Genomic DNA, 14,257 nt, shown 5'->3' with positions numbered 1-14,257 from the left:
TGATATTTCTTTGGATAATCCTTATGGCCTGTACAGGTCTCTATGAATGAGGAGTGAAAGGGTAAGTCAGGAATGAATAATAATTTTTTTTATCATCGTCTTACCAAGTTTTCCGCCTCTGATGGGAACAACAATTCCTGAGAAAATGCCACAGTTCATGTTTACCAAATGCAAGTGCACACATTGAAAAATACACACTAACAACTATACACCAAGACAGACACTGAGAGCTATTGTTCAGACTCATTTTTGTTCACACGCACACAGTAAATAAACAGTGGTGAAAATGTTAGATAAAGTCAAGGGCTCATTGTTTTCAAAAACAACTGGTTGAGAGGATAAGACAGAATGCTGCTCAAATGAACTGACTGGGAGCACAGCGTAACAGACCTATCAACAGTAACAAAAATATGCAATGAAGACAAAAAATCTTGTATGTTAGACTGATATGCCAACCCCCTCTGAGCTCTTTTTAGGAACATTTAAAATATTTTTAGGAACACTCAACTGAGTGGTCTGCTCAACACAGGTTCAGTGTAAACGCGCATGTGACTGGCTTCAGCTAATCTTCATCACCTGAGACTGGCAGTGTGACTAGCTATGGAAATAAGAATATACTCAGCATGCACACCCCTGAAAATGGAGTATGGCTGCCTACACGGCAGGGTTAAAATGGTCATGCACGTAAAAGCCCTCTTGTGTAATATGAGTGAACATGGGGGTTGCAGCCCACGAATGAAGAAGAAGAAGAAAGGTCACCATGACAGCAGAGCATGAAAGGCCACGTAATTTGTGACTTTTTTTTTTTTTTAATATACATTGAAGATTAAGAAGGAGGAGGAGGATGACGATGATGACGATGCTGCTAAGGTAGTCCATTATTTAGGTTTGGGACTGCGTTACAAGGCTGTACTCTGTGCTTCCTAACATAATGATACCCTGATAACCAGGCCCGAGAGATACAGACACTTGTAGTGTTGGCCAGGAAATTTGAGCAACAGATCCAAAGATGCGTCTTTCCAGTGATTATATTCCATTCCAGTCTTCCCATTTAAGCCCATAACACATCCAACTCTGGGTAGGACTCGACCAAGGGCCAAAAAACCAACCTCCTCTGGGAACTGAACCCACGTACTCTCAGCCATCAGTCCGCTTTGCTAACCACTTCGCCATGGTGACTAGTCAGAGGAATTAATTTGTTGAAATTTACCACGGACACAAACACACACACACACATGCATGGACACACAGACATCTAAAACCCTGTGTCATCACATACTCACAATATGCATAAACACACGTGAGCCAAAAGACAGGATTGGCCTTTCACACTGAGAACACACAACATGGTATCCAACAGCTCTCGACACACCTTCACCCATTCATGGTACCTACACATCAACCAGAAAAAACCAACTCACCAGGATCAGGGCCTGCTGTATCTCTGGGTTGAACCCTGAGCGTCTCTCTGTCCTGTAGATGGCGATGGGGATTTCCCCTGTGGTGGAACACAGAGCCTGGTACAGGTCTCCGTACGTGGGGAACTGTGACACTGTTGCTCGGTTAATACGCACCTGCAAGGATAGTGACGCACACACACAGGTGATAAATGCAGATGAGAGAAAAGAGAAATGGCCAAGAAGACCTGGTATCACAATGTAGATTGTCAAAGTTTGAAAAATAAATGTATCAAATACATGGAAAGTGGTTCTGGACTGTGTATAACAAAAAAAACCACATGGATTTTGGTTCAAAACAAAAGAACTGCATGAAAACTGGTGCCTGTTATTATCTTAAAGCATAAAAAAATATATGAAAAGTTGTTCCTGATGACTGGAAAACAAAATAAAACACATAGAAACTGGTTCCTTACTACTTACTAAAATACAAAAGATTTACATAATAATAATAACAATAATATACATTTATATTGCAAGTTTTTTCCAGAAATACTGCTCAAAGCACTTTACATTTCATTCTCCCCCCTACCTCCCCTTATTCCCTCTCCATAATACCCCCCCCCCTCACTCCCCCAACCCAACAGTCACAAAAACATAACCAAAAATACTTGCGCACAAGTACCTCCATTGAACCTTGAACAACCACTCACCCACCCACGATGCCCTCTAGAAGATACATCCCTGCAACAGGCACTCGCACACGTACACAAGCACAAATGCACAGGCACTCGCAGGCAACCCACCACACACAAATGGCAAATGGTTTCACAATAATTAAACATGCACTTGGAACCAGAGCATACCAGAGCATACCAGCACCACCGCTAGAAAGTTACTGTTGTTGGAAAAGATGTGTTTTCAAAGCAGGCTTAAAGGAATTTAGTGAGACTGAATGGCGCAATTTTTGCATTTTTTCTCTCAGTTTGTTCCACATTGAGGGGGCCTGAAAAGAGAAAGATCTGTGTCCCTGTTGCATCTTCTTCACAACAGGAGTTTTTAACAGCCTGGTATCAGTGACAGAACAGAGACGACCAGTTGGAATGTACACTTTAATGAGGTCAGAGAGGTAGCAAGGGCCAGAGTATACATGGAAACTGATTCTTGACTATCAAATATAACAAAAGAATCAAAATCATGGAAACTGATACCTGACTGTATAAACAGATAAAGTACATGAAGAATAGTTCCCACTGTTCAAAAAAGAAAACTCTTTCCTTTCTTCTTTAAATCTCACTAAACAACAAAATACAAAGAGACTTGTTCCTGACAAAAAAAACAAAAAAAACAAAAACAAAAATCAAATGCATAAAACCTGGTTCCTTACTATTTTAATGCAAAATAAAATTAAATGCATGAAAATTTGTTCCTTATTTAAAAACAAACAAACAAAAAAACACACAAAAGAATCAAATACACGAAAACTAATTCATGACTATTTATAAACAAATCCAATACATGAAACTGGTTCCAGACTACTGAAGTAATAAAAGAAATACATGAAACTGGTTCATGACTGTCCAGAAACATAATAATAAAATACATGAAAACTGGTTTTCACAAACTAATGTAAAACACAAGAATGAAATATATCAAAACTGCATACTTCCTGACTGCTGAAAAACGAAAATACATCTATGGATATCAAACAATAGCAGTGAGTTCCAGCAAGCCCAGTAATGCTTTTTCTTCTTTGCAGTCTTACTTTTTGTCGAGCACAGAACACAGCCATGCAGGAGACAAAAACTTACGCTTCATTCATCAAATGAATTTCACACTGACTAAACCATAGATACAGACACAGAAATGGATAAAATCAAGTCAAGTAAAAAGAAAAAAAAAGAAGAAGGAAAAGAAAGATACAATCTCCTATACTCTCTGATTGCAACACACACACACACATGCATGCACGCACGCACACACGCACCACGCACACACACACAGACACACACACACATATATATATATATATACTTACGCTTGACAGATGTCCAGAGCTTTCCTGAGCATCGATGCCCAGCAGAAGCCGGACAAAGCCGATGAGGTACCCTTTTACGAATGTCTGTAACAGCCATCACCATCATGTGATTATAGGAACAATCAGGAAATTTGGTAGGAACATTCTGAATTTAGTAGGAACACACGGACTCCCAGCCACATCTGCAAACGAACATTTTATCAACAAGGCATGTTAACACTTGGGCCTACCTGCAACATGGTGTAATTGCTACGATTAAGCTGATTGGTTCACTCAATGCTGTTTCAATGTAATCACGCATGCGATTAGCTGAGCATCATCACGTGAGACCAGGGATAGTAGTGACTACCCTGGTTTCGCGATCGATCGGTCTAGAGTGTCTGGAAGGCATGTGACCATGCTGTGTAATCAAAAACGAACTTGTCAGAGCCATTTTGATGTTGGTGTATCATCAGAACAAACTGCCACTGAGCGTAACAAAATATGGCGAAATCATTAAAGCTGGCATCTCTGAGCTACCAGTTCTCAGATATAATGCCCAGCAGCTTTGGAAAGAGGACCAATCATCACCATTCTGTCATCAATTCAGCAGCTTTGGAAAGAGCACCAATCATCAACATTCTGTCATATTAGTCCAGGAGCTTTTGGAAAGAGCACCAATTATACCCATTCTGTCATCAATCCAGCAGCTTTGGAAAGAGCACCAATTATCAACATTCTGTCATATTAGTCCATCAGCTTTGGAAAGAGGACCAATCATCAACATTCTGTCATATTAGTCCAGCAGCTTTTGGAAAGAGGACCAATCATCAACATTCTGTCATATTAGTCCAGTAGCTTTGGAAAGAGCACCAATCATCACTAATGTTAGCCCACAGTTTCTCGCAATCCCACCATTTCTCACACTTTGTGAGAAAAATCATGGGAATGCAAGAAAGATTGGTCGTTCCCCTCCAATATTTTCTCTTAACTGCGAGAAATCGTGGGGGTCAACCCTTAGCTTTCTCACAATGTGTGAGAAAGTGTGGTAAGTCCCCCTTATTTTTATCAAAAATATTTCCTTTATTATCGGAGCTGGTTTCATGTCTTTTCCCATTGCAAATCTCTGAGAAAAATGAGAGAGAAGAAAAGAAAAGAGAAAGAGTGGGAAAGTGAGAGAAATCGTGGGATTGTGAGAAATTGTGGGTTAACAATCATTCTGTCGCATTTGCCCAGCAGTCTTGGAAAGAGCACTAATCGTCACCATTCTGTCATAATAAGTATAACCCTTCACAGTCTGTGTGCTCCCTTCATTCTAAAATTACTTCACAGTGGAAAGAGAACGGTAACAGAATGGTTAAGACGCTTATCTGCCAATGCAGTGTCTGTGAGGGTCTGGGTTCAAATCCCAGTCTCGCCCTTTCTCCCAAGGGTGACTGGAAATTCAAACTGAGCGTCTAGTCATTCTGATGTGATGATACACCGAGGTCCTGTGTGCAGCATACATTTGAAAAAGAACCCAACGACATCAATAAGTGTTGTTTTCTTTTCGAAGAAATCCACTCTCATAGGTACACAAATATATATGAATGCACTGAAGGCCTGACTAGCCTGTTGGGTTATTCTGCTGGTCAGGCAGGCCAAGCAGCTGTGGTGTAGCATATATGGATTCATCGAATGCAGTATGCCTCCTCAAGAATATATACAAATATAACAGCATTCTACAAAAGACAGAGAAGTAACCCGAATGGTACAACACCCAAACCCACCTGGTACAAGAGTCGATCCAGCATGGCAGAACTGAAGACCTGTCCGGCGGCAAACGGAAGTCGGAACATGTAGGGAAGGTTGGAGGTCGTCTTCTCCTTCAGACGCTGGAAGACAGACAGGAGAATGATGGTAGACATAGCTGAACTGATTCACACAGGAGAATAATGGTACACATAGCAGAAACTGATTCACACAGGAGAATAATGGTACACATAGCAGAACTGATTCACACAGGAGAAAAATGGTACAAGTAGCTGAACTGATTCACACAGGAGAATAATGGTACACATAGCTTAACTGATTCAACAAGAGAATAATGTTGCACACAGCTTAGCTGATTCACACAGGAGAATAATGGTACACACAGCTGAACTGATTCACACAGGAGAATAATGGTACACATAGCTGAACTGATTCACACAGGAGAATAATGGTACACACAGCTGAACTGATTCACACAGGAGAATAATGGTACACGTAGCTGAACTGATTCACACAGGAGAATAATGGTACACGTAGCTGAACTGATTCACAGCAGCAAAAACAAAGAGCATGAACATGTTCACAACTCTCCAACCTAGGCAATGGGGAGAAAGTAGAAAACAAAACAAAAAACAACCACTGTAAACGCTAAGCAATATTCCATGTGAACAAACCAAGACATTCCACATTCTTGGGGGGAAATCTGTAACATCCTGAATACATTGTGCCTGAAAAAGGAAGCCCTTGTCAACTACCTATATCAAGAAATTTACAGACATGGAAAAGGACACTGTGCCAGCAGTTACAAGTATGTTTAATTCTTCTTGTTCTCCACAACACCAAACATGAAACTATACAAACCTTTCAAACTTGACACAGGAACAAAATGTGATCACAATATTTATTTGTAAATACATGCTGCACTGCACTTGAGGTGACAGGTTTATATTTTCCCCTTATTCAGGATATGACAAAAGTTAGTCTTTTCATTTTCTTTTGACGGAACCCCTCCCCTCCCCTTTCACAGAAAAAGTAATCGAAATGTTGAATAATCCTGTTACACAGTGAAGAGGGGGAACTTGAGGAGGAAGAGGAAGAGGAAGAAGGTGTAGAAAATGGAGGTGAGATGGGGAGAGGAGGGAATGACAACATTTTTTTCAGTTTCAAGAAAGTAATCAACATGTTGAATATTCCCTTGGCAAAGTAAAGAGGAGGAACTTGGAGGAGGAGGAGGAGGAGGAAGACAAAGAAGATGGAAGTAAGAGGAAGAGACAAAAAGGCAAGACAGGACAAAACTCTTTATTCTGATGGTAATAGATTAGCACCGGTGTGCTTTTTTCTTTTAACATCCAGTCCCTGCCCTGAACAGGGTAAACAAATCACAATACTGGACAGAGGCATAAACATGATGGTAGTCCACGGGTGTTCAGTGCTGGCACTTTAGTTGGCCCTGCGAAAGTTCGTGAACCCAGGAAGTAGGGCATGGATATAAATAAACGCGGCTGACAAACAGGCCGCGCCAGCGGTACTCGCTGTACGCTTGTTCGGCGGTAAATCTGCTTTGTTTTTTCGCGCATCATCTCCTCGGATGGATCGGAAATAACGACTAAAGAAGTGGTTTTCTAAAAAGAACACAAAATAAGCTTTCCATTGACTCCAAACACAATATGTTTTCTTACATAGCGGTTGTTGCGGCAACGGCTGAAACATAAATGAAGAAAGAGAAGAGAAGGATAAGCAGAAACATGATCGCAAAAATCGTTAAGTTTAAATCCCTCTCTAAGAAAACAGGCGTTTAGAACAGTAACATCGTAAATACACACAGAATATATAGCATACCTGCATGCAGATCAGCTTACCTTTTGAGTTGTGCGATTTTTCTTGGCAGCACAACAAACGTTTAAATGAACACACTGTATCATGGTGAGTGCGAGCAGCAGGGGGATGGAGAGCGGGGTGAGTGTCTGTCGGCTTATGGCACTGCCTTACCCTTCATTCCACGAGAAAGACGAAGATTTTTAAGGTAAGGAAAAAAAAAAAAAATGAAACGATGATGTTGATAAAATAATGAAATTGTGTAAATCAAATCAAACTGCACTCCAATAATACAAGCAGGAATAGCAATAATTCAACTTTCTGTAATCGCTGCAGGAAATGTGTGGATGCTGTGAAAAGGTGGGAAAAGTGGGGCGGGGGCCGCGGGGCCGAGTGAAACAAAGAAGGCAGTGTCCCGGTTTGGCGCGCGGGGCCAGAAATACCGCGGCGAATGTGCCGGTCAGTACAGAGTGCGGTGGGAAAGTCTGGCATTAAAAAATTTTTGACCTAAGACGCTAGACGCTGCTCGGCTAACTAAAGAGCCGGATTTTGTGCTCGGCTGAGCAGCCGTGAGTCAACTATAGAGAAAAATACAACATAAAAAGGAACGCGCGCGCACACACACACACACAAAGCCACACCATGCATAAGATTATAAAAAATAACTCTGTTGGCCTGTGAAGGAACAAGAAAAGGAGAGAAGAGGAGAGCTAAAGGCCTGGAAGACCGGGATAGAGAGAGAAACAGAACGACAAACCTTTTCCAGCTTGGAGATCTGCTGTGTGTAGGAGTCCTGTGCCTGGAAGTGCATGAACCTCATGTTGGACGCCTCGTTCATCTCAGTGATGATGTTGACACTCGGGAACAGGCTGTCAACACACCAACACTGGAACCATTCAGCATACGACCCGGTGGCTTGCACATGGATTAACTCTGTGCACAAGCACTGCTGGGCTGCCTTTGAACAGTTTTATGAACTTTCACCGGAGCAGTGTTCATTTCATTAAGGAGTTTCCATGTTCCTTCATAAGCATAAACCACAAGCAAAGGCAAATTAACTTCTATATTATTTCCGGCTGACTCCACATGTGTCAATTTGGAGGCAAAAATTGGTCAAGATATACATTTTCTGCATTTTTTCCACAACAATAGGGAGGGTATGCAGCCCGCTTTTGTGGTCGAGATTTCGTCACTTGCAGAGCAAGAATTAGGTCATATGATGACATAGGCAGCCCACCACCGTAACTGGCTTTTCTGAGTTTGCACTGCTTTTGTTCGGACAACTTTTTCCGCAGAGTTTATAAATGGAAACATGCTCAAAGTAAACATAGAAGACTAAAGCAAACAATGTGTGTAATTATAAAACTAAATATATCTTGTAAACTTGCAAAAATACTCACTGAAAATGTTCAAAATCCTTTCGTCAGAACAGCAATTTCCACGACAGAATTTTAGCCTTTCAATGACATAAAAAAAAAAAGGAAAAAAAAAAAGGGAATTGGTGACGCACATGTACATGCGGTTCTTGCTAAAAATAACCAGGGAACCCCAATGAAAATCCGATGAAAGCAGGCCTGCACACCCTCCCTAATAATTATGACCAAATGTTAGAGGCTAACTATGCAGAAAGTTCTGGATGAAATATTTATGAACTTTGGTAGCCAGGTATCAACAAATCTGCACCAAAATCATCAGATAGCACATTCGATAGGTTAAACTTTTTTTTTTTAACTCCCTGTTTACATTTATTCTTTTAAAGATTTGATCTGAGACATCAAAAACATTTAAAATAGTGTACTATAATAATTATAATCAATAACATTGGCAAAAGTAGTAGTCGTAGAAACAGTAGTAGGAGCAGCAGCAGTAGTTGTAGTAGCAGTATCATCAAGAATATCCTTGGAGCAAACAATATTTGCTCTGAGGGTGTTTCTAGGGCAAAGACACAAGCCTGTCAATCAGCAAAAGTTTGTGTGTTTTTCCCCCATCACTTACAATGCCGACTATCACTACTAATGTGCAAGAGCAACAGAGAGAAGAAATCACACACACACACACACACACACACACATACACACGCACACACACACACACATACACACGCGCACGCACACACACACAACACACACACACTTAACCCCTCCCACAAACACACACACACCCTTCTTCTCCCCTTCACACACCTACACACACACAAACACTCACCGTGTAATCTTCTGCACCATGACAATGGTTTCTGCATCTTCCCATCTCTCCTCAGTACCGGCGCCGTGAGTGGCCCCAATGTTGGAGATAACCAGGTGGCTGGCTTTATGGATCCCTGCCTTCAGCAGATCGTCCAGGCTGCCAGAAATGGGGTGTACATTTCTGGTTATTGTCTGCATACTTCTTTCATGTATACTGTCATTCAGCCTGCCAGAAATGGGGCGTACATGTCTGACTGTTGTCTGCATACTTCTTTCATATATACTGTCATCCAGGCTGCCAGAAAAGGGGTATACATATCTGATTATTGTCTGCATACTTCTTTCATATATACTGTCATCCAGGCTGCCAGAAATGGGGCGTACATGTCTGTTGTCTGCATACTTCTTTCATGTATATACTGTCATCCAGGCTGCCAGAAATGGGGTGTACATGTCTGACTGTTGTCTGCATACTTCTTTCATGTATACTGTCATCCAGGCTGCCAGAAATGGGGCGTACATGTCTGTTGTCTGCATACTTCTTTCATGTATATACTGTCATCCAGGCTGCCAGAAATGGGGTGTACATGTCTGATTACTGTCTGGATACTTCTTTTCTCATTCGAATGAGATGATAAACTGAGGTCATGTGCGCAGCACGTACTTGGCACACGTAAAAGAACCCACAGCAACGAAAGGGTTGTTCCTGGCAAAATACTATAGGAAAATCCACTGCGATAGGAAAACAAATAAAACTGCATGCAGGAAAAAAAAAAAAAAAAAATGGGTGGCACTGTAGTGTAGCAACGCACTCTCCCTGGGGAGAGCAGCCCGAATTTCACACAGAGAAATCTGTTGTGATAAAACGAAATACAAATACAAATATATAATTATACTATCAGCCAGGCTGCCGGAAATGGGGTGTACATTTGTAATTATTGTCTGCATAATTTTTTTATATATACTATCATCCAGGCTGCCAGAAACGGGGCATACATTTCTGACTATTGTCTGCATACTTCTTTTATATATACTGTTATCCAGGCTGCCAGAAATGGGGTATACATTTCTGATCATTATCTGCATACTTCTGTCTTACATACTATCATCCATGTTGCAAGAAATGGAGTGTATTTCTGTTTATTGTCTGCATACTTCTTTCATATATACTTCGTCCAGGTTGTGGGAAATGGGGCGTACATTTCTGATTGTTATCTACAAACTACTTTCATGTATACTATCACACATACATGCAAATACACGTGCACACACACACACTGACCTCTTCAGAGAGCCTTTCATCCAGAAGACCAGAGGGAAGTGGGCAATGGTCTCCAGAAACAGACTGTCTGGTCTGAAACACACACACACACGTTTTTAAAAGGAAATGAACCGAGGTCTTTTAGGGGGTGAGGGGAGGGGAGGCAATTTTTGCATATTCACTATTCCTTTCTTTCTTTCCTTTCTAACTGATACTCAGATGATCCAAACAATAAACTGATAATAATTCTATGCCGTTATCAAGTGAGCAACCTGGTCAGCAAAATAGAACACAATGGTCTCTGACAGTAACTAAAAATATGGAGACAATGCAGAATAGCAAAAGGAGAGAGAGGGAGGGAAGGGGGGGTTGGGGGGGAGAGAGAGAGTGAGAGGACTGGGGAGGAGACAGAAACAGAAAAGTATAAGGAGAGAGAGAGAGGGGGTAGGAGGGTAGGTGGGGGGCAGGAGGCAGAGAGACAGTGAGATGAGTGGGGAGGACACAGAAACAGAATAGCAAAAGGAGAGAGAGAGAGAGAGAGGGGGGGGGGAGGGGAGTGGGGAGGACACAGAAACAGAATAGCAAAAGGAGAGAGAGAGGGGGGGGGGGGGGGGGAGGGGCAGGAGGCAGAGAGACAGTGAGATGAGTGGGGAGGACACAGAAACAGAATAGCAAAAGGAGAGAGAGAGAGAGAGGGGGGGGGGAGGGGCAGGAGGCAGAGAGATGAGTGGGGAGGACACAGAAACAGAATAGCAAAAGGAGAGAGAGAGAGAGAGGGGAGGGGCAGGAGGCAGAGAGAGACAGTGAGAGGAGTGGGGAGGACACAGAAACAGAATAGCAAAAGGAGAGAGAGAGAGAGAGGGGGGGGAGGGGCAGGAGGCAGAGAGAGACAGTGAGAGGAGTGGGGAGGAGAAAAAAACAGAAAACTAAAGCAGAGTACCATATTTCACAGACTAACTGTCGATTCTTTCTACCCTCAACAGAGTACCATATTTCACAGACTGTCGATTCTTTCTACCCTCAACAGAGTACCATATTTCACAGACTAACTGTCGATTCTTTCTACCCTCAACAGAGTACCATATTCCACAGACTGTCGATTCTTTCTACCCTCAACAGAGTACCATATTTCACAGACTGTCGATTCTTTCTACCCTCAACAGAGTACCATATTTCACAGACTAACTGTCGATTCTTTCTACCCTCAACAGAGTACCATATTTCACAGACTAACTGTCGATTCTTTCTACCCTCAACAGAGTACCATATTTCACAGACTATCAGGCAAATCTTTTTACCCTCAACAGAGTACCATATTTCACAGACTAACTGTCGATTCTTTCTACCCTCAACAGAGTACCATATTTCACAGACTGTCGATTCTTTCTACCCTCAACAGAGTACCATATTTCACAGACTGTCGATTCTTTCTACCCTCAACAGAGTACCATATTTCACAGACTAACTGTCGATTCTTTCTACCCTCAACAGAGTACCATATTTCACAGACTGTCGATTCTTTCTACCCTCAACAGAGTACCATATTTCACAGACTGTCGATTCTTTCTACCCTCAACAGAGTACCATATTCCACAGACTATCAGGCAAATCTTTTTACCCTCAACTTTGACCCATGCGCCGTAAGACATGGTGCGCCTAATGCAGGGCTAAAATCTGTTGAAACAAAGTCCCCGAGTCTGAATTGTACTGAGGTCAACCTGGAAGAATGATGAATGAAACCTTCCAATGAACCAACCGTAAACAACTCACAGGAGCAGTTCAAGGTGGAGATGGAGAGAGCAGACATGCGAGCAGATAACGCAACATGTAAAAATGCATTCTGATGATGGCATCAGTACCCCAACTCCGACTGAAGATGCAAACATTGCCACGTCAGCAACAGCAATCAATCCATCAATGCTGGACTTCCTGTTTATCACTTTGAAGTGCGCCTCCAGGTTTTATGTGTTGTGACTTATGCACTGTTTAAATGGGAAATTTTACTAAAACTTTAGAGGATGCGCCCTTATAATCTAAAGCATCTCACAGTCTGTAAAACATTGTATAAAAGAGGAAAAAAAAAAAGGACATGTCGTGGCAGAATCAATCAGGTGTTGAACTTATGATCCAGTGTTCACCAGTGATGCAGGTTTTGTCCCTGGAGGCACTTTGTTTTGATTTTCCTCACTCCACCCAGGTATGAATGGGCACCTGACTTTGGATGGGGAAGATTAAAATGGCAGAAGAAGAAGACTGAACCCCACCTTCCTATGCAGAACCTCAGACACAATGGACATGAATTCACAGCAACAACGGCCTTAAAAGGCGCTGGGACCTTTAACCTTTGACCTAGAAAAACAAAACAAAAACAAACAAACAAAAAAACTACTTAAATTCAGTGAGACAATCAACCAGCCATCATAACACTACCCTAAACACAAATGACGTGTACAACATTTGAGACCCCTTCAAAGGGTCTGTCTGTCATTTTTCCGAGTGAAAATTACACACACGCACAAACAAACCCTCCCCCTGACCCCCCAAGCCCCCCTCTCCCCCTTCCCCGATGTGCACTGACTGGTTATTGACGAGGAGGATGACAGGGTAGAGGGAGCCCAGTGACAGGTAGCTGGAGCGAAGGGGGATGATGAAGTTGTACACAGCGGGGCAGCACTCGTCCACAGACACGATGATCAGCTGGTTGCTCCAGCGAGGGTCTCCAGCGTTCTTGAACGTGCAGTGCTCACAGCCCTGCCGCCACAGGTTGGGGGGGGGGGGGCGGGGGGGGGGGTATCATTAATAAGACAGTATTGTGCATTGTTTGTTGGTTATTGGGAGTGGTTTCTTTAATGAGACAGTTATGGACAGTGTTTGCTGGTTATTGGGGGTGGTATCATCAATAAGACAGTTATGTGCACTGCTGGTTCTTGGGGGTGGTATCATTAATAAGACAGTTTATGTGCCGTGTTTACTGGTTATTGGGAGTGGTATCATTAATGACAATTTAATTGCTTTGTTTGCTGTTTATTGGGGAAGGTATCATCAATAAGACAGTTATGTGCATTGCTGGTTATTCGGGTGGTATCAGTAGACAGTTATGTGCATTGTTTGCTGGTTATTGTGGGTGGTGTCACTGATATGACAGTTATGTGCATTATTTGCTGGTTATTGGGGCTGGTATCATTATAAGACAGTTATGTGCATTGTTTGCTGGTCACGTTTTAGGTGTGTGCTGTATGTGTAACATTGATGTAATGTGTTATGTATGATACCATGTGTTTTGTAAAGCATCCAGAGCTGGTTTCTGGACGGTGTGCTATGTTAGTATCTGTCATCATCATTATTATCATTGTTATCATCATCATCATCATTATCATTATATTCTTGTTGTTATCATTACTATTATTTGTTCCTCTGTTTCTAAACTACGGTGTACAGAATTTGTTTGGACATGTACATGTGAATATCTGTATAATGTGTATGTTTGTAGTGATCATGAGCATGCATGTGCAACAGACAAATATACAAACACAATAATGTGACAACTTTAAAAAAAAATCTTAGTATTATTATTAATTTTTTTAATGAAAAAGCCAGTATGAGAAACATTGTTCTGTGTACACTCTCAAACAAACACTCACAAACTACCTCTCATTCTCTCCATCATACACACATAACCACACACTCACACAGCCACACACACACAAACAAGCACCAACACACATACAAACACCACTCTCACCCCCACCCCAAGCCCCCACACACACCCTGTGACCCCCACAGCCACAGCGTAAAGAGCAAAACAGATGACTCACCCCCCCCCCCCCCC

General features: G+C 42.1%; 1 protein-coding gene across 1 annotated transcript in view; it reads right to left on the bottom strand.

The window, feature by feature from the left end:
- The window catches only part of LOC143290707 (potassium channel subfamily T member 2-like), a 116,015-nt gene that overhangs the window by 13,267 nt on the left and 88,491 nt on the right, over nt 1-14,257 (bottom strand). Inside the window, exons 21-27 of the mRNA XM_076600222.1 lie at nt 13,007-13,179; nt 10,450-10,521; nt 9,187-9,324; nt 7,739-7,850; nt 5,184-5,288; nt 3,436-3,519; nt 1,422-1,574 (exon numbers count right to left, since the gene is read on the bottom strand). Coding sequence (XP_076456337.1) covers nt 1,422-1,574; nt 3,436-3,519; nt 5,184-5,288; nt 7,739-7,850; nt 9,187-9,324; nt 10,450-10,521; nt 13,007-13,179 — 837 coding nt within the window. The remainder of the gene's footprint in view (nt 1-1,421; nt 1,575-3,435; nt 3,520-5,183; nt 5,289-7,738; nt 7,851-9,186; nt 9,325-10,449; nt 10,522-13,006; nt 13,180-14,257) is intronic.

The sequence above is a fragment of the Babylonia areolata genome, chromosome 16, assembly GCF_041734735.1.
Source record: "Babylonia areolata isolate BAREFJ2019XMU chromosome 16, ASM4173473v1, whole genome shotgun sequence".
In the NCBI taxonomy this organism is placed as follows: domain Eukaryota; kingdom Metazoa; phylum Mollusca; class Gastropoda; order Neogastropoda; family Buccinidae; genus Babylonia; species Babylonia areolata.
The sequence above is the reverse complement of the archived record's forward strand: the minus strand, read 5'-3'. Positions and strand labels throughout refer to the sequence as shown.